The 20,824-nt window shown below is 36.7% G+C and overlaps 2 protein-coding genes across 5 annotated transcripts; one reads left to right on the forward strand and one right to left on the reverse strand.

Annotated features, from left to right (window-relative positions):
* The first annotated feature begins 25 nt into the window (after nt 1-25).
* Nucleotides 26-10,724, forward strand: UVH6 (RAD3-like DNA-binding helicase protein). Of its 3 annotated transcripts, none has more exons than XR_015178872.1 (12): nt 26-957; nt 4,338-4,420; nt 4,535-4,938; nt 5,034-5,227; nt 5,360-5,540; nt 6,152-6,276; nt 6,736-6,825; nt 7,014-7,092; nt 7,200-7,276; nt 7,383-8,439; nt 9,529-9,637; nt 10,269-10,292. XR_015178872.1 is itself a non-coding variant. In XM_086443926.1 (11 exons), exons 1-11 carry the CDS (start codon nt 143-145, stop codon nt 10,389-10,391), a joined length of 2,280 nt encoding a protein of 759 aa, XP_086300052.1. In that variant the 5' UTR covers nt 27-142; the 3' UTR covers nt 10,392-10,724. The 3 variants fall into 3 exon arrangements, 1 of the variants encoding a protein (XP_086300052.1); XR_015178873.1 differs by lacking the exon at nt 10,269-10,292 and adding an exon at nt 8,827-8,893 and having other exon boundaries at nt 7,383-8,326; nt 9,529-9,630; XM_086443926.1 differs by lacking the exon at nt 7,383-8,439 and having other exon boundaries at nt 27-957; nt 10,269-10,724.
* Nucleotides 10,725-13,743: 3,019 nt separating this feature from the next.
* LOC147402316 (P-loop containing nucleoside triphosphate hydrolases superfamily protein) lies at nt 13,744-19,765 on the reverse strand. Of its 2 annotated transcripts, none has more exons than XM_086443927.1 (10): nt 19,415-19,765; nt 18,884-18,977; nt 17,167-17,280; nt 16,954-17,076; nt 16,652-16,756; nt 16,299-16,457; nt 16,128-16,196; nt 15,345-15,434; nt 14,611-14,751; nt 13,744-14,125 (listed from the first exon to the last, which is right to left on the reverse strand). In XM_086443927.1, exons 1-10 carry the CDS (start codon nt 19,690-19,692, stop codon nt 13,862-13,864), a joined length of 1,437 nt encoding a protein of 478 aa, XP_086300053.1. In that variant the 5' UTR covers nt 19,693-19,765; the 3' UTR covers nt 13,744-13,861. The 2 variants fall into 2 exon arrangements, with proteins under 2 accessions (XP_086300053.1, XP_086300054.1); XM_086443928.1 differs by having other exon boundaries at nt 17,167-17,276; nt 19,415-19,459.
* Nucleotides 19,766-20,824: the final 1,059 nt, after the last annotated feature.

Consider the following 20,824-nt stretch of genomic DNA (forward strand, 5'->3'; position numbering starts at 1 on the left):
TTATAATGACAATTGACAAATCACCCTCCACTGTCCAGTCTACTCTTCCTTTCTTCCCCATTCCCTCATTTTCTGACTCTGTTACAGACACAGAGAGAAAGAACGACAGTTAAAAAGTTAGTTAAGTTAGTTGAAATCCACCATGAAATTTCAAATAGAAGAAGTAACGGTCTTCTTCCCTTACGATCACATCTACCCAGAACAATACTCTTACATGGTAGAACTCAAACGTGCCCTAGATGCCAAAGGTCATTGTCTCCTAGAGATGCCAACTGGCACGGGCAAGACCATTGCCCTTCTTTCGCTCATCACCAGTTACGCTCTCTCCAAACCCTCAAACCCTCCTAAACTCCTCTACTGCACTCGAACCGTCCACGAAATGGAGAAAACCCTAGCCGAGCTTCGTCTCCTGCACGATTACCAACTCAAACACCTCGGTCCCTCCGCTCGAATCCTTGCTCTCGGCCTCTCTTCTCGCAAGAATCTATGTATAAACTCTTCTGTTGTTTCCTCCAATTCTCGTGATTCGGTTGATGCAGCTTGTCGTAAACTCACTGCCAGCTGGGTTCGTGCATTAGCCATCGAAAACCCTAATGTTCCGACTTGTTCGTTTTTCGAGAATTACGAGAAAGCTAGTTCGGATGCGATTTTGCCTCCTGGGGTTTATACTTTGCAGGATTTAAGGGGGTTTGGGAAGGAGAAAGGGTGGTGCCCGTATTTCTTGGCGAGACATATGGTTCAATTTGCGAATGTTGTTGTTTATAGTTATCAGTATTTGCTTGATCCGAAGGTTGCGGGGATTATATCGAAGGAAATGCAGAGAGAGTGTGTTGTTGTGTTTGATGAGGCGCATAATATTGATAATGTGTGTATCGAGGCGCTTAGTGTGAGTGTGAGAAGGCAGACACTTGAAGGTGCTACAAGGAATCTTAACAAGATGGCTCAGGAGATTGATAGGTATTGTTTCTGTGCTTGAGTTTTTGTTGTATATGTGGTTATGAGTATTGGGTTCTTTTTGGATGTCATTGTGGCGTAGAGGTTGTAGTTCTTAAATTATATGGAGTTTGACTTTGTAAATTGTAATATTGCGCTTTGTAGTAGTAGGTAGGATTGCCTCAATAAGTTTGGTCACCAAAATTCGAATACCCAAACTCCAAAATCTTTGATTATGGTACCAACAGAGTAACCCAATGATCTTGTGTGATAAGATAAATAAAACATTCACACGGAAGATTGCGCGGTTCACCAAAAGTTAGAAGAGAAGTACCTATTATGTAAGTGAGAAAGTTGTAAAACAGTGGTGATTTTAACTATCACCAACCACGACAATTTTCTTTGTCTGTTGTTGTGGCGCCCCGTCAAACACTAACACAAAATCCCATGTCAAAACTCGAGGTACTAAGTGGCACTTTAAAATTTCGGCATGGTTTCCTCTGTTTATGTTAGCATTCCAAGGCGTTCAACCTGCACCTGATAAACGACATACATTCCTGCATACATACACTCAAAATATAATACTAGCGGAAGCCTATATACATCTAATAACGTACGAAAGATCAGAGTGCGGAAGAATAACCAGAATATAGAATTTTACAAATATTTCTCACTCTAACAAAAGTCTTAACGCTCAGAACAAAATCTATTATACTTTTTGACAAATCGACCCACTAGGGGGTGGGCTAGTGATGTGATTATGTAGCAAGTAAAAATATGTGTGATGTGGACAAGATAAAGTTAAATGAATAAGGTTTAATCGACATTACAATGATATTTAAGTAGTATCTAGTAGAAGTTGTAATTTTGGGGGTAGAGTAAGAAAATATTGTCTTGTAGTATAATTCTACCACCGCAACTTGAGCAAACCTTCAAGGTGTTCCACGTGTCCATGTTGAAGAAGTATTTGCTAGATCCTTCACATGTGGTTAATTTGCAAGACAATTTATTGGATGTGTTTAAAGAAATGTAGTATCATTCTATTTTGTCAGTTTCGTCTCAACTAGTTAACTCCGACTGATTTGTAGTTATAGTTCCGTCAGGTGCTGTTCAATTGGTACGCTAGTCTTTATATCAATAGTTTAGTCAATTACTCGTATATTACGCTAGTAGATAAGCAGGTGTTTCTTGTATATCCTTCATGTTGAGAGCTACTTCCTCGAATATCAACACAGGGAGTTGCGTATCTTTCCTTTCGATTGAAGATGACTTAACTTTGGGAGGCCTAACGACTGAACTATTAGATAAAGCAGCTCTTGCTTTATGACTTCTTGAATCGATTTTCCTCATTTGAAAAGATAGATCATCTTTTCCCTTTTATCTTTCTATCATTGGTGTCGGTTCTAACTCTTCTTTTGCCTTCTCCTTTTACGATCGCCTTCCAGTAGAGGAATTTATTATTCTCATTCTCGTTATGTGATCAATGCCTTATACAGACAAGCACTCACTTCGAGACTTCGATCGTGACTCCTTTTCACTCCTCGAAACGAAAGCGCTATAAGTAAAGATAATGATTCCGTAAAAGCAGTGACTACCACCTGCTTGTGTCCACATCCATCCTAAAGAGATTTAGTAGAGTATAAGTTATGAGGTAGGTCGATGTAAAATGTGAGAAAGAATAATCTTGTGACAATGTTGAATTAATGGTGACTTAATGGAACTGTGAGAAAATAGATGTAGGATTTATCCCCTCGAGTAAGATTTTAAATTATAAAGGTTATGACAGAGGTTTTGAGGAAATATCGCAATAAGTAGAAAATGTAATATTGAATTGAATATAAAGATAGTGGTGTGTTTACGGTAAGACCATGCATTGAGGAGTAATATTCATAGCAAGTATGAGTAAAACATAACAGACGGTATAATTGATAAGAGAAATAAAGATAAAGAATAGAGAAGATGTGAAAGGATTGTTGTTGATAGACATTGGTGGGGAAATGATACAAGGTGAATTCATTTTTATTTTAGGGTTATACAAATAATGTATTAGTTGGAGTATGAGTTTGAATTAGAGTGATTAATTAATGAATGTGTTGGGTTGACGGAATATGAGAGCACAGTCTCGGGGTGAAAGGTTTAGTCCCACATCGCCCAGGTAGAATGGATTAGTTAGCCTCTTAAGTGGGGGCTGCTGGATATACCATGACGAGGCCTTTTGGGTGAAAGCCCAGAAACAAAATCCCAGGCCCACGTGGCATCTAACTGGGAACAATATCGTCATGTGGCGTTATAGTGGTATCAGAGCCTGACCCCTGCGTGGTGGGGGGAACGCCTGACTCACACGAGGACGTGTGTAGCCAAAGGGGGTGTGACCCAAGCCTGGGAGCACAGTCTCGGGGTGAGAGGTTTAGTCCCACATCGCCCAGGTAGAATGGATCAGTTAGCCTCTTAAGTGGGGGCTGCTGGATATACCATGACGAGGCCTTTTGGGTGAAAGCCCAGGAACAAAATCCCAGGCCCACGTGGCGTCTAACTGAGAACAATATCGTCATGGGGCGTTATAGTTGTTCTTGGAGGATTCTGACTTTGAAGCAGCCAGACCGCTTCAAAATCTTGGTGGAACCCTTCTAGTAACATGATACGTAGCTTTTTGTTTTTATTTCATGCCCCTATTTTTTCATCAATATTTGGGATACCTCCTTGGAGACACCACGTGTCATCTAAAGGGGAGGGTTCTACCAAAATTTTGAAGCGGGATGGGTACATCAAAGTTTTTTTCCTTCATGGACAAAGATTGATTGATCAAGTTGAAAGCTCCTAAAAATGCAATCTTGGTGTAGGATTTGGGCTTGTATAATCCTCATTAAATCATTTTAAGGTGCACTTGTATGATCCTAGTTAAGCTTATAAAAACACTTTTGAGTTTTAGGATTCCTACAAATTACTGTTAACTTTTGCTAATGTTATTTTATCTATCTTATTTAACGATATAGTAAGACTTGTTATTGTTGTTAAACCTTTTTAAAGGTGCATAATTAACCATTTTGATTGCAATCCCTTTCTTTTTCACCCTAATGCTTCTTAGTTCTCTCAATTTTAATAGTTAATAAGAGAAGCAACGAATTATAACTACTTTTTATTTGAATTTTCACCTTTTTTTCTTTACCCTACTTATAAATTACCCATCGATAAAAAAATCCCCAAATATATGTATATGTTCTTACTTGTTCGTTATATTTTTATCTTAAGTTTTTTTTTTTTTTAACGTCAATGCTTGAAATGCAAGTCTTTCAATTGAAACTGAGATTAAAGGTTAGAGTTTTGGGTTTATAGATTTTGGTTTATTCTCCTCAATCAAAATTTGATGATTGATTATTCTTCAAAATGTTTGACATGGTAGGAAGGTTTAAGGCCACTGATGCTGGGAGATTGCGTGCAGAATACAACAGGCTTGTAGACGGTTTGGCACAAAGAGGGAATCTACCTCGTATGTGAAATAGATATACCCATTTTGATCTTAATTAAACAATATATTTCTTGTGGTTCTCTGATTCTCTCCTATCTTTAATTTTCATAAACTTTACCTGTTCCGTCCTTGCAGTCACGGATGCCTGGCTCTCAAATCCTGTCTTGCCCGATGATATTTTGAAGGAGGCAGTGCCAGGAAATATCCGTCGCGCAGAGCATTTTCTATCTGTTTTGCGAAGATTACTACAATATCTCAAAGGGCGTTTGGACACTGAGAATGTTGAGAAAGAGGGGCCGGTTGCCTTCGTTGCCTCAATTAACGCCCAGACTGGAATTGACCAGAAAATGCTCAAGTTTTGTTACGATCGTCTACACTCCCTCATGTTGACATTAGAAATTACTGACACAGATGAATTTTTACATATCCAAACAATATGTGATTTTGCAACACTTGTGGGGACTTACACGCGAGGGTTTTCAATTATTATTGAACCTTTTGATGAGAGAATGCCACACATACCAGACCCTGTATTGCAGGTATATTGGTCCCGCAAATGGGTGTGTAAGCTTCTCTTTTATTCTACTTTCAGTGTTTCTAATTATCTTGTTGTCCCCTTGTATTGGTGATCCAGCTTAGCTGTCATGATGCTTCACTTTCCATAAAACCTGTATTTGATCGGTTTCAATCAGTTGTAATAACGTCTGGAACTTTAAGTCCAATCGATCTTTACCCTCGTCTTTTAAATTTCAATCCGGTGATCAGTCGAAGCTTTACAATGTCTTTGACAAGGGATTGCATATGTCCAATGGTTCTTACTCGTGGCAGGTACGAACTCTAACTAACAAAAAGCTAATTCTTGGTTGTGGAAATGTTGCAGATGATCTATATTTTCCAGGGAATTAAATTATTACTTTGATTTAGTTTAATTTTTTAATGCCCTTCACTATGTTATTTCAGCGACCAGCTTCCCGTGAGTACAAAATTTGATATGAGGAGTGATCCTGGAGTCGTAAGGAATTATGGGCGGTTGTTGCTGGAGATGGTGTCCACTGTTCCTGATGGGGTTGTCTGTTTCTTTGTCAGTTACTCGTACATGGATGGAATTGTCAACAGTTGGAATGAAATGGGGATCTTACAGGTAACAACATGCTTTATTTGGACATTTTTTAAACTTGTTTTTATGTTTCTTTTATTTATTTTTCTCTGTAAGACTGCTTATTTTGACTACCCGGGGATTCACTGAGGTATTTCCTATTTCTTTATGCTTTTTTTTATTTTTTATGGGTAAGCTTGACTTGAACCCATGACCTCAAAGATGCTTTGCAACGTGTCAAACCAACTGAGCTATGGGTCTAAGTCTACTATTTCTTTATGTTACTATGGTGACAAGTTAACTGTTGAACTGGAACTTGAAAGGAGATGTGGAGAATGCAATTCAAGCAAACCCTTAGGTATCATGGATACTCACTTGCCTTTCAGAGTACTTGGGGCCAAAATTAAGTTCTTGTTGGTCTTGGGCCATTCTCAGCCCATCTCCTTGGATTTATCACCGAAGCTTATTGAGATGGTTTTTTTCATAGCACACACTTATTCACTTGGACTTTCCTTCAATTTTTGTTCTTTTCTGACTTGGATTCTGCTTCCTCATAGTTCATACTTCATTTCTTGGGAATAGTTCTACACAATTTTATTTTCTAGCAAAATTTTCTTTATGGATGTGATGTATAATTATTTCCATCTTTATTTCAGGATATAATGCAACATAAATTAGTCTTCATTGAGACTCAAGACGTCGTAGAAACTACATTAGCTCTGGATAACTATCGTAGGGCTTGTGATTGTGGGAGAGGTGCAGTATTTTTCTCGGTTGCCAGGTATTCTTCCCTTCAATAACTAGACTTTTTTTTGTTTCCTGACCTTCATGATGGTAGTTAGCATATTTTTCTGATTATTCAGTTGTCTTTCCAAGTCATGGATCATTTATTAGTTATTTTGGTAAAGGAAAGGTGCAATGCAAACCTCTAGGTCTCCTTGATTTTATTGTAGGTTCATGTTTGCTTTCATAAAGTAACAAGAGGCACTTCAGTGACAATAGAATTCTGCATGAACTTCATATGGACATAAATGCAATTTAAGGCTTTTAAGCCAATAACCTTATTCAAAAGTGTCAAATGCGTAAAATCCTGTAAATTAGTCCTGTATAGAAGTTACATGGCAGGAAAACATCTATATCAAAAAATGTTGATAGGGTTGGGCTACTTATCAAGAAAAAAGAAGAAGAAATGGTCAGTTTGGGTAGGTGACACTAAAAAGGTATTTCTGTGTTATTGCAGGGGAAAAGTGGCAGAAGGCATAGATTTTGATCGACATTATGGAAGACTAGTGATCATGTTTGGGGTTCCCTTCCAGTACACATTGAGCAGGTGAATTACACCGTATATATTTTTTTCCTGGTTTTCATTTTGGTGTTGGTGAATAATAAAACATTACATGACTCTGGTTATTTGCATTTGTGCTATTGGAAAATGTTGCGTGGAATATGACTTTGTTTGCTAAGTGGTCATCCTTGATTTAGTTGTTTTTACTCAGCAAGATTTGACTTCTATTACAGAATATTGCTTGCTCGGTTGGAGTATTTACGCGAGACATTTCAGATAAAAGAGGGGGATTTTTTGACTTTTGATGCCTTGGTATTATTTCCATGCGCATGTATTAGATAATGTTGCTCCATTTGGTTTCAAGCACACATCATCAATACTTTGTAATGACATTCATTAATGGCTATGTATTGGGGCAGAGGCAAGCGGCTCAATGTGTTGGTCGAGTCATTCGTTCAAAGGCAGATTATGGGATGATGATTTTTGCTGACAAGAGGTATGTTATCTTTGTACTTACTGTAGTTAAATTTCCACATTTGGCAGACTACTATCATGGTCCATGGACTTAGCTTTCCTTTGCTTGATGACCGTTCCACGGCTAGTGTGCTGCACAGACCCTCCGCCGTTGAATTTTACTGGATTGTGAGACCGTGCTACTGAAAATCCATTTAAGAATATAATGGGAGTATAACTTATGGAATGAAAAGGTGCAAATTATTCCATCATGTAGTGAACCATTATTATCATGAACGAAGAAACTTAAGTGCATCCAATGTTAATCAAAGTGAAATATAGAGCATGTCAGACACTTAACCAAGTCATCATGCCAAACGTCCTTTAAGTATACAGGCAACCTGTTACCTCATAACTGTGCTAACATGCCACACGAGGATGGACAACTCAGCCTAGGTGTGCTGAGCTTTTTGAACTAATGCATACTCGATCTTTGTTGTCCTGGGATAATCAATCTGTCAATTAGAACCCAACGTAGGCAGGGGCAGAGGAATTTGCTCGCAAGTGACTTAAGTATGACATAGCGATTGCATACTTATGTCCTGAACGTCCTTAGCTGTCAAATCTACAATGGAAGGAAGCAAAGGACGCCGTATTTTCAGTAAGAACTTTCTACAGATCCCTTATTTCTACGGAGGGTGTGAATTTCCCTGCAGCAGCTATTAAGTTCCTTCCAAGCTTTTTCTATTTGGTCTGCGGCTTGAAATAGCATCCTCACCATGGACAGATTGATTCGAAGGCGCTTTTGGCGCTTTTGCATTCTGAATATTTGCGTTTTGTGTAGAAGAGATGGGGAACCAGCTAGTCATCTTTTATTACATTGTGATGGGCTTCGGAGATTTGGAACTACTTCTGGGGTTTATTTGGTGTTGTGGGTTGCCTCCCTGGTTCGGTGAAGCCCCTTTTTGAATCTTGGCCAAGCTTGGGAGCTTCTTTCACTGGGACAAAACGAATTTTGTGGTCAATCATCCTGCTCACTGTTTGTTGGGTTGTGTGGAAAGAAAGATATTGCTGACTTTTTGACGGGTTAGAAGTATCCTTGGAAGACAATTTTGTTTCTATTAAGGTTTTCTCTTTTCTTGGTGTAAAATTTTTGCAGAGTTTAAAGGAGTCTTCTTTGAAGATTTCTTGGGGAGATGGGATTGGGTAAGTAGATTGTCCTAGTCGTTTGGGTTGGTCTGCCTTTTCTTTTTTGTACTCTTTTCGTTGGTCTTCTCGACCAGAATTAATATAAGTTGCATTTCCTATCAAAAAAAAAAAAAAAATCTGCAATGCCAAATTTTCACCTAGGCACTGTCTAGTCGCATGCCTCATACTTCTAGGAACCCGCGATGATCCCATCCAGTGCATCACAAGTTGGCCCCGAGTTGTGTTAGGGATTACCCATGGAATGTCAAGACGATGGCCATGGGGATTTGTTGAGAAGCACCCTTCTTTGAAGACAGTTGAAGCTAGACATATTGTTTTTTTTTTTCTCTTCCCACAATTCCGATTCACTAACCATTTATTTCATTAAACTTGACTTTAAACAAGCTCTCCAAAATGGCCATTAGATGGGATTGCTTCTCCAGGGATTTTGTTCACACTTTCTACGAGCCATGTAAGCCTCCACAAAATGTGCTTGAATTGTCACCTTTACGACAAGTCAAGGTCAAGGCCTCTTGAAAGCACATCAAAATGAAGCAACCTAGCCTTGTGGTGACTGATAAAAAAAGATGTGTTGCCATGGTGACACATTCACTGGCTGCGATATCTTATATTGAGGGGGCACCAAGTTGACCAAATGTGGGGACTGTTGTAAATTAGACTTTTTGGCCTACATTCTTTTGCATGGGATTTCAATTATTCTTTGTGGAGGCAATTATGTGCAAACAATATCTTTTCTAAAAGGGGCACCAAGCAGACACAAATGTGGGACCTGCTGCCTTGAATGTAAATTTGCATTATTTATGGTATACCAAGCAGGGCCATTCATTAACACTAGGCTAACAAATATAATGTAAAAATCAAGTCTTTGTAATCCTCTTAAAGATCATTACTCCCAACTGGAAAAACATCAGACAGACGACACGGGAATGGTATTATGCTATTGCATCCTTTCCACGATAATAAGGAATCAGTACATATAATTTGCTGAGCAATTGCCATGTTATAGAATATATCATCGTAAGATGCCATTTATTTTTGGATTCCTCCACACATCATCATCTGACAGCAACTGTTTTTATGGTGCAGGTACAGTCGTCATGACAAACGCTCTAAATTACCTGGGTGGATACTCTCTCACTTACGAGATGCGCACCTAAACTTGAGCACTGACATGGCTCTGCATATAGCACGAGAGGTATGCTAACTGATTTCTTTGGATGGATTTTTTGCTTGTATCCCATTCTTCATATTTCAATTTTCAACAAATCTAACATGTCCGTACCATCTTAACGTAAGAAGGGTATAGCAACACAGCATGCATTCAGGTGGGTTTGGACATCACCTCCATCAGATCCCACTAGGATGTCTACTAGGACAAAAATTTATTTGGTTGGATGGTGTAGCTATCAAACCTGTCACAACTTCCATATATGAGTAATAGTTGTGCTTAGTGGCCCAAAAAAATATTAGATGGTTAGGAAGACCAAAATGGTTTCTTTGCCCGTGATATTCGAGGCAACCCATCTGAGTCAATCCATGATATAAAGTTCATTGCTACTATGACCTTGCCAATCAAATTTCCTAATCCCACAAATAGAGCAAGTACAAGTTTTAATAGCATAACGAAAATTGTAAAGAATTCTTGTATTGGTTGATGAGAAATATGTCTCAAAGTAAACATGATTATAATTATATGACTGAAGTAGATATCAATCTTTCTGATTTACAAGTTTTTCTTATTTCATCTCGATGAAATGGTAGATTGTTCATTTGGTTGAGAACGCCGTTAATATTTGTGTAAGGTAACTGTTTTTTAATGGGTGCAGTTCCTTAGGAAGATGGCTCAACCATATGATAAGGCTGGGGTTACTGGTGGTAAAAAGACCTTACTATCACAAGAAGACTTGGAAAAAATGGGTGATGGTGACGCCGCTGAAATGCTATTTTGAAGACTCGCATTAACTCTCCCCCCTTCCTATTTTGTTAGGGATAAATCTAAGGAAGACATGTGCCTTGACCGACGATGTAGTTCTAATCTGCTTCATTACAACTTCATAATCAAACAAAAGAGAATGGGTGTGGTAAATTAAATTTTGTTAGTGTAAAAACTTTTGCTGTTTTTTCCCAAAAAAATTGTGTAGAGGTTGGTGTTGGAGGGGATATTTAATGCACATATAAAGTGGAATTTTGTTGAAATTAATTTTTTCATGATCATCATTGGAGACTTGTCCCTTGAATTTTTGATAAATTATTAATATGAAGTGCCAAAGATTTTAAATTTTTATGATTTCTCAAGTCTAGTATGAATTTTTTTGCTCATGGATGTGTACCAATGCTCATCAATGTAAGAAGGGTAGCAAGAATTCTGTAGTAATGAAGATGTATTCGTTATAGCTGTGTTTCCTTTTTTAAATCTCATACATGAAATTAGATCATTCAATTGTTCAATTTCATTAACCAATTGGTTGGGTCACCTTAGTTTCATATGAGATGTGAGATCTTCCATCTGTGCAGGTTTTAGGGTTAAGAGATCACCTAATGGTTCACACGTGGCCACAAACTCGCATGTTCACACGTGTGGGTTTCCACGTTGGTACACACCAACATGAATAATACCACCTCATGAAAAAAAAAAAATTCGAATGAAACAACAGCAAAAAGAAACATATAAATGCTCATCGTGCAAACCAAAACATGAAGCAGTCAGTCTTACGTGCTTGAACATGCACTTCAACTCAACAGAGCAAGAAAGAAACCAAGAAACGAAGACAAGAAGAGGCAGGTAAGGCCAAGCTTGGAAGCCAAACTGGCGGAATCAGAAGCCGCTAGGCTTCCCGCAGGTGTGTTTGTGGCAAGAACTACAACCACCCAATTACCATCAGAACCGATCCCAACTTTGGTAAACTTGGTGTCGTTGAGATAATGAGAGCACTGTGATCTTGTGAAGTTTGAGGCAATGAGGGCTGGGGGGTTGTCAGGGATGCAAGCGGGCAAAACGACACCATCTCTAGTATTGTTTTGGTTGAGATGACAGTGAACCATGGCTTTGGGGTAGTTGGAGATCCGAGTCTCGGTTCCTGGGATAGTGGTGGGTCCAATGACTTTTGTACAGGGTTGGTCTTCTAACTGGTCGGCAATTTCTTCTGCAAAGCACTCAGCATTGTTTGTTTTTTGATAAGGCCGAGAGATTCAAGGACGCACGATATTCATTAATATGTAAAAGAAGTTTGTCATTCTCATCTGCAGGGGAACATTAGAGGTTAGAAATTAAGGATTCATGTAGAAAACTGAAACTAATCAAGCATTATCAATCTCTAAAAGAGATGATAGTTGGCAAGAATGCTAAATGCTATGGTCTCTCGATCGTTGTTATCTAGACCTAATCCCAACATGAATATTATTTCACTAGTCAACCATGTCTTAAACTAAGTATTTCGGCCAATATGGTTAAAAATGGGGGAACAAATGCCAAACAAAAAACCAATAATGGTATTTGTGAGTTATTAAGGTATTAAATTTCAGTTTGGATTTACTTGGAAATGGAAACTACAGGAAATGATGAATTAAACAGACATAAATCACATTCACAAGTCAACATGTTATATTAATAATATATGGAAAATGGAAATGAACATTAGTCATGTTTAACCATATCCATATCGCATTAGAATTTGATAGCCAAAAACACGATTTTACATGGGAATTAGAATAATAAAGTCATAATCTAGGTGTCTTAATTATATAAAGCACGAGCACCTACTTAAATGAACAAAACATTAAGTAATGGTTTTGGATCCGTAGACTCATGAAAGTGAACTCATATGTTTATGAGTTCACACACACACACAATTCCAACCGTGTAAATACTAAATTTAATTGTTGGGATTTATCTATGAAATTCATATTATATTTTAGGGATACTTTTTTTTAACAAGTTTCCTTTCCACGATAGAATTCCACGTGTCTACCGATTGATTTTGACCAGCAATGGATTTACCTACATTATACTATTTTTCATCTTTTAAATATGTACGAGCGTATTTCATTAAAAGGCTTCCCTATCGATTTGTAAAAGTCATTCTCTCATTCAAACCATAGCCATTTTTGTGGGCATTCCCCCACACAGGAGTCCTTGGATAAAAAAAAAGAGTCTCAAACATGTCCCCCAACTTTTTATATATGTCTTTTTGCCCCTCATTCCGTAAGAGTTTAATTAAGAATAAGGAACCACAACTGATTAAGCCTCCCATTAATGGTTTTGTCGGGCTAGATATAATGCTTTGTTGATTGTATATGTTCTTGAAAGAGGGGCAAATTACTACATCTGCATGAAATAAGAATAAATATGTCATACCAACTATTTTGGTATATTTCCTAAAATTGGTTTTTTTATTTTTATTTTTAATTTCTTGTTTACTTCAACAAGAATTAGAAAGTATCTCATATAATTCAAGAGGCTCCAAATGGACAACTACGATTTTTTTTTTCACTTAAAAGATTTTTCTCCATCAAACAGACGGTTGAAATAGGAGGGAAAAAAACAAAACAGAGATTTTCTAGAGATGAAGTTTTTTTTTTTTTTTTCTTTTTCTTTTTCTAGGGATCAGTATTTGATATTTAAGGGGCATATTTTTCTTAGAAATCTTTAAAAGTATTCTCCCATTTCAATTCATCAAGTTAATGAACCAAGTTACAAAACTATATACAATACCCAAAAATTAAAAAAATAAATAAAAATAAATGAGAAAAAACCATTAAAGAAAAAGAACAAAGACGTGAAAAATCAAACTAGAGAAAGAGAGAGATAATGTTTACTATCATTAGATTTAACAGGACGAGAGAGGAGGAGAAACACTTGAAGAAGCAAAAAGAGGAGATGAAAGCGAACAGAAACCATTGTAGTTGAAGGAACTATACAAAGTTGGTGCGAAACCATAGTTCAAATCAAGACAAGACAACCACCACAAGACCGTAGATTGTGGCCGTCCACGTGGTATGCATGCAGCGCTTAATATAATAACTGCCAACTGGACTAAAGACACACGATCTTAAATGCCACGTAACACTATTGCTGTTCATGAATCAGCACATTTTGGGGATGGGTTAGGGCTAAACCAAACCGGCCTAAACCCACCCATCAGATCTTATCAGAGCCCAAATGGTTTCGATCCAATTCAAAGTTAATGGATCAAATGGATTGGATTTTGGATCTGATCCAATCCAATTGCAATCGGATCAGATTTGGATCCAAATATTTTCAGGAAGAAAAATAGGAAAAATAACAGTTTGCAAGAAAACAGATTTTCCAGACAGAAATAGAACTTGCATTGGAGTCTCTGTAAACTTTAAAAAAGGCTCTACATTTAATACAACATTCCCATTACAACAAAGAAATTAAATTAATTGAAATTTTTTTGCGCTATAAGGACAGCTCTTCACAATGAAACATCAGCTCATTCTCGAATCTCTGTAACACGAACCGCTCTTGGGACGTAATCATGTTGGTTACAGTGCACTTCTCATCTGAGAATGGTTTCCTACCGGCCCTCCCAGCACGGTGAAGATAATCTACTGCACTACTCGGAAGATCATAGTTATATATATGGGTTGTTTCTGGCAGGTCAACCCCTCTAGCCGCTATATCTGTCGCCACTAGAAGACAGCCTCCACCTTGTCTAACTTCCTACATTACAACGATGTTTGTCAAGAAACTCGTATTAGAATATAAAGAATTGATGTAGAGTCCCAGAAAAACATCAAAACTACTAAAATATCTCAATTTTTTTTTTTATAACTATTGTAGTGTTCAACTAACTGACAGTCAGATAATTAAAAAGAAAAAAGACATAAATATGTTGGATAACATTCCACTATGTCTACAACCAAGAATCTTCAAGTTTCTGAAAAGTTCTTCCTGATAATATGATTTGAACTTGTTAAGCTACTTATAACTTCTGATGTAACCATCCTTTATCTGGGCTTGGGACCAGCAATGTAAAGGATCCAACAAATTTGTTACAAAAAGAAAAAAAATACAAATAGGTTTACTTTGTCAGGGCTTGATGATGATGAAATATACTCCTTGAGATAGCTATTTGAAGTCATATGTCAAGAAAATGGATTTAGCATCACTGGTTAGTTTACCAACAGAAGAACTGGAGTACTTACTGACAGTGAAGTCGCTCGTAAATTGAAATTCATGTCTTCCTCTAAAAGAAGGATCTCCGAGTATTTGATATACGAAGTTCTCAGGAAGTCAATGACACTAGTTGTTGATGGATCATTCCCAGCCTTCTTTGACTTCTCGGACTGCATAAATGACAAGTGAAATTAGTGTTTATACACGGGATTGCAGATCGTCAATTCACAAGTCATCAAACACAAACAGCGTTGCCCCCTATTTTTTCCCCTTTTTTATCCAATGTGGTTTTTTACTACCTCCAAGTGAAATGCAGCAAACAATCACTGCTCTGACATTTAGGCACTTAGAACAATTCCAAAATCATCTTCAAGGCACATTTGATAGTTTTATAACTTTTAGGGGTGGTGGAAGAAGTAAAAACTGTGGTAGAAAAAGTGTTTCTGATATTCATTGATACAAAAGATACATTATAGATTGCTAACTTTTCAATGTCTTACTTCCTGCTTCGTTAACTGACTTAGGTGGATGTTCTTTCATCTTTTGATCCAAACCTTACTCAGGAGTTGTGATTGAATGACATTCTCATTTTGGTGTAAAATGATTAAAATATTTGTTTTTGGTGGGTTAGCAGGGGTTATTGGTTAGCAATGATGGCAGGTTTTAAACTCAAGTTTGAAGTATCAACACTCACAAATCTTACAAACTTAGCAAGATAACAGCTTCACAATGACTAGAAGTTTTTAAAAATAACAACACAAACCTGCTCACCGACAAAAATTATGCCAGATTTAGGTTCATCAGTCTGTATTAAGGATAACAAAATTTGCAGCCTTGCGCTTTTACTACAGATCTGTTAAGTAAAAAAGAACAAGGACATCAAGAATCACAGTAAATAATTGGACCATCAAAGACATTCATAGACCATATAATAGGACATCGGTAAAAGGGATAAACTATAATAATGGAACCTTAAAATGGGGAGATTAACAATTAAAAGGTGGAACCAAAATACATAAGTGAAAAATAGAGGCCTACATAGTGTAGACTGCAAGGATAATTAACAGTCTACCAATTGCATTAAGATAAGCACTATTTGGGATCCACCAACTTAGGCACCCCTGCTATGCCAAAAAATTGCACCCAATCACATAATCATAAAAATTGACCCAATTGTTTAGTGTCTAATCAGAAAAATAAGGAGAAAGATCAAGAACAAGAAAGTCTAGGTATGAGTTCTTTAAAGCTAAGCAAGACGCATATTATGGGGAAACGGTAGATTCAAGGTGAGTACCCCAAAAAATATTTACAAATCATCGGTGTTAAGATAGATTGGATTGCTGCAATAATCTGATTTGGTCCTACTTGATCCTGGTGGATGCCCCAAGGTGGGTCCTATATAATGTTGGATCTCCCCTTCCAACACACATTTGGCTCCAACGTATTAGTAAAAGAAATGTCCATAAGACCTAGCATGCTAGTGTCTTAGATTTCATAGAAGATAAAATGGGAAAGCAAAAGTATCATAATTTCAAATTTGTCTCACCACAAATCTGTGATGCAGGCAGGAAGGCATGGGCTCAACTGGATTCACATGGACATGAACCACATCACCCTGTCAATAACCAAGAAATGGAATACAAATCATAAGACCAATTGTTACTTCATATCGAATCCCATTGAAAACAATGTAAAAATCACAACTATATTAGCAAACCTTGGTCCATTTCTGCTGTATACAATCATATAGAAAGCGATTATGCTGAGGGATGGATGCACTGGCGAAAACAGTCTGACGGCTATTGATTGATGAGTATGATGTCAAGAGCTTCCGAAGAGAAGAAACTTGTTTTGATGAATTGAACATGAAATCCACCTATACAAACAGTATATTTGATGTGTTAACCCTTGAACGAACATGTTCTGGAGGCTTACAGAATTAACTACTCAGTTCCTATAATAAGCATGAGTGAAGAACTATTCTCAAGTCTAACACATTTAGATAGTGCCCACTACAAAAGATAAATAGAACAACAAGAAACCAATACCTTGATTCAATATTTATTTTACCTCATCGATTACAAGTACTTGCATTGCTTCAAGCTTGAAAATACGCTTCTCAAGCATTTGGCACAAACTGCCCATAGTTGCAACCACTATAGTAGGAGGTTCAGCCTGAAAGAATGATTAAAGCTTGTAAGAAGTTGCACCATATTGAACCCAACCATTGATAAAGACAATGCCCCAAAACTTGCAAATTAAAATTAAATGCCACCAATTAAAAAGCCAAATACAGAGCAATAACAAGCTGGATAGCATTATTTTACGGAGAAAATTGGACAAATTGAGTTCCAAAGAGGTGAGAGAAGAACCTTTAGCCAACTCTTATGTCTCCTCAACATCCCCCCATCCAAAAGAGCCATGACAGTACAGTTCTTTCCCTCCAACTCAACTTCCATAGGTTTTGCAGCCAGCATCCGCGCAACTTTTGTAACCTAGTTGAAGTTTCAAGCAACGACAAGATTAGAAAAATACATATTGTAGTCTTAGTAATACTAAACAAAATCTCATAATGGTCTTCTTACTTGCATGCCAAGTTCCCTAGTGGGCACCACAATCAGTGCTTGCACAGCTGATCTCCGAACATTTATGACAGAAAATATTAGCAGTAGGTATGCCAGGGTCTTCCCAGAACCTGTCTAAAGGATCAAACAAAAACTGATACATTAGTCTTATTAAGACTGCACGAAAGACATGCAGAAACTTGTAAAAATAAAACATGTAAGCAAAGTAAACTCTCCCCCTTTGTTACAGAAAATACTACAAAGAAAAAGATGAAATTTACTTACACAAATAACTCTATTCATAGATTTCTACTCTAGTTAAGAGCTAGGTCCCATATAATCATTCGCCAAAAGCTAGGTACTGAACAGATGGCATTGATTTCTCGATAATCTAATGGTCACAAATCACAATATATTCATTGTGTTCTGCCTCTTCAAATGTTTCTTCTTGATAAAGCAAGATTTATTTCTAACATGAAAATGATCTGGTTACTGTCTATGCCTTGGACACAGATCTGTGTAGGTCAAACGCGGATAAACTTAAAAGAAGGTACTGTAACTCATAGTGGAATCTATATCTTGCATAAGCTTCCATGCTTTCCACATATATTCTTGTCACCACTTGCATAAGTTTCAATGATTTCTATTATCCACTAAGACTTCATCTTTTAATTTTGTTAGAAACTCACAAAGGTCTCTTCAAAGTCTAATTATATTCCAAATTGCATTCCTTTTAGAACCAAATGGGCTGATTTTTTGTGAGGATGATCTCTATGGTGAGGAGATAGAGATCATCCTCACAAAACATCAATCCATTCTGAAACTTCTAACTCCATCAAAAGCAATTTTCAAATAATTGACAGTCCATGATTCTTCACCTTGTAAACTAGGGTTAGGAGTTTCAAAATGGGCTGATTTTTTGTGAGGATGATCTCATTAGCATAGAGATCATCCTCACAAAAGATCAGCCCATTCTGAAACTTCTAACCTATATATAAGGGAGCGGTTCAACAGCCCTAAAGTTTGCCAAACATTTTTCAAAACATGGGTTAGAAGCTTTGGAATGAGCTGATTTTTTGTGATGATGATCTCTTCGGTGAAGAGACCATCCTCTCCAAAAATCAGCTCATTTTGAAATTTCTAACCCTAGTTTACAAATTGAAGAATCGTGGACCGTCCGATTTTTGTAAATCACTTTTGATGGGGTTAGAAGTTTTGGAATAGGCTGATTTTTGGTGAGGATGATCTCTCATCATAGAGATCATCCTCACAAAAAATCAGCTCATTCCAAAACTTCTAACCCATGTTTTGAAAAATGTTTGGCAAACTTTAGGGCTGCTGAACTGTTCCCTATATATATATATTTGATAGATAGGTTTGTTTTAATTATTAGTTCGTTTTCTTTGTCATGTTGCACCCCCAGCTTCACTAAAAGCTTTCACAAATGAGTTTCAACAGCTTAAGATTGGTGTGAAATGTAACTAAAGGAGAAGCTAAGAAACAAACTGATTGATTGAACACCCAAAGAAATCTTGAAGATTTGTTCATGTTCTAGGGAAAAAATATGCTCATGATAGAGCCCAGAATCAATTAATTTATCTTAACTTGCATACAAAGAAGCCTCGAATCTCCTAATAAATGTCATGATTGAACAATTTTATCAATAATTTGCAACAAAGGAATTTCTATAGCCGTCATGAATAAAGATTATCGACTCAGTCCTAACGCATAAAGTAACCTGAGCATGAAGTATGCAATCACGTCCGGATAGCAAAATTGGTAAAGATTGTTGTTGCACGTTTGTCGGTACAGTAAATCCAACATCCTCAGCCCTGCATCACATTAGAGAAATTTCATCAATATTTATCTTTTCAATCCCATGAAAAGAGTAACACAATTATCATCAATTGTCGACTTCCATGGGGTTACCCGTTACCCGTAAAAGCCCAAACTCATTAATGAAGCAAAATTATAACAATATCATTACTTAGCAACAGAATTTTAGATAAACAAGAGCATTTCCTCATCGTTTTCACTATAAGTTGATCGGTATAAACCCATTTCTCTATCTTAAACAATTTACAATGCTTAAATCTGTCTACCGAAATAACTTCAACACAACCAAAGCTACCAAAAACCACGTCTACAAACATCAAACACATTTCAAAAAGAAAAAAACATTTTCCAAAATGACAAAAATTTCCCAAACCCACGACCCAAAAGATGAAAATCCATAATATATATAAAAAAACGTAGTAAAGGAACTCGCCTTCGAAGTATATGTTCGGGAACACGACCTTCGCAGATTTCTCGGAGGGTAAGAGCTCTCTCCACAATCTCGGATGTGCTCGTTATGCAAGAAACATCGAGAGGAGCTTGTGAAGGCCTGGGAATAGTAGAATTGAGAAATCGGTTTCTACAGTTAATGGAAGTTGAATTTCTAGGGTTAGGGTTTTGTATTGGAAAGAAGAAACGAGGGAGATTGGTGTTCATCGTGGATGTAATCGTTGTAAGAAAAGGGAGATGAGTGATACAAAACGAAGCCATAGAAGAACAAGAGTAAGCAAGTGAGCTGGAGATAGGAATACTATTCAGAGTAAATTATACAGACTAAGGGTATGTTTGGTAACACTTCTGAAGTCTGAAGTCTGAAGTCTGAAGTCTGAAATCTGAAATCTGGAATCTTATTCTGGAAAAGTTGTTTGTTTATAACTTTTAAGAGCTTCTGGTTACAAATAGAATTTTAAAACATAATGGTCATTTTGACAACATTACCCTTTTATAATTCTAATAAATTGTTTTTACCAAAAACCATAACATGTTACGCATAATGAAACCATCAACATATTTCAAATTAAATAATCCAAAAGTATTGTTTTTAAATTGAATTCATACTTGAGAAATTACATTCTAACAAAGTAATACTCAAATAATAAACAATCATTCATTTTCTAGTTGAATTGCAATTTGATCACGTAAAGTGATCATATAAGCTTGTGCTTGCGATGAGAATATGTCTGTACCCTTCCTTGTTCACCTCACTTAAGCACAACTCAAGAAAGTGTTTTCTTTTCGATTGGTCTGTAGAAAAGTCTGCTCTATCAACACTCTTTTCTTTATCTTTATTTTTGTGAGCCATATCTATGAATAACAATGAAATGGAAGTATAAATCAATTGGAGCCAATACCACAACAATATATTTAATGACCGAGCTTTATGCAAGAAGAAAAATAAAAAAGAAAGAATGAAAGATGTTAAAAAGGGTTCGATTTCTACTTTTTATTCGATTTCTCCATAATAGGTTCGATTGGTTGTTTGAAATTTTGGGATTTTGTTGAAATTTTGATTTTTGTTATTGTTTCATTATTTCACAATTACAAATCTTAGAAGATTTTTATTTTTAATGGATCTTTGTTTTAATTTTTCATCGTAAATTTATATATGTGGGGAGTTCAATTTTAACATGATGATCTCAACAAATAATAGATATTGGAATATAGGAAGAATCCCAATAATATTCAAATTTCAGGATTAATTTATATATGTGAGGAGTGTAAACTTTAACATGGTGGTCTCAACAAATAATGATATTGGAATATAGGAAGAATCACAATAATAGACATGCACATTATCATAGATGATTTTCACCCATATATTAAGAAAACACATATGTTTTCT

The sequence above is a fragment of the Akebia trifoliata genome, chromosome 5 (assembly GCF_017979445.1).
Source record: "Akebia trifoliata isolate Shusen 1 chromosome 5, ASM1797944v1, whole genome shotgun sequence".
In the NCBI taxonomy this organism is placed as follows: Eukaryota; Viridiplantae; Streptophyta; class Magnoliopsida; order Ranunculales; family Lardizabalaceae; genus Akebia; species Akebia trifoliata.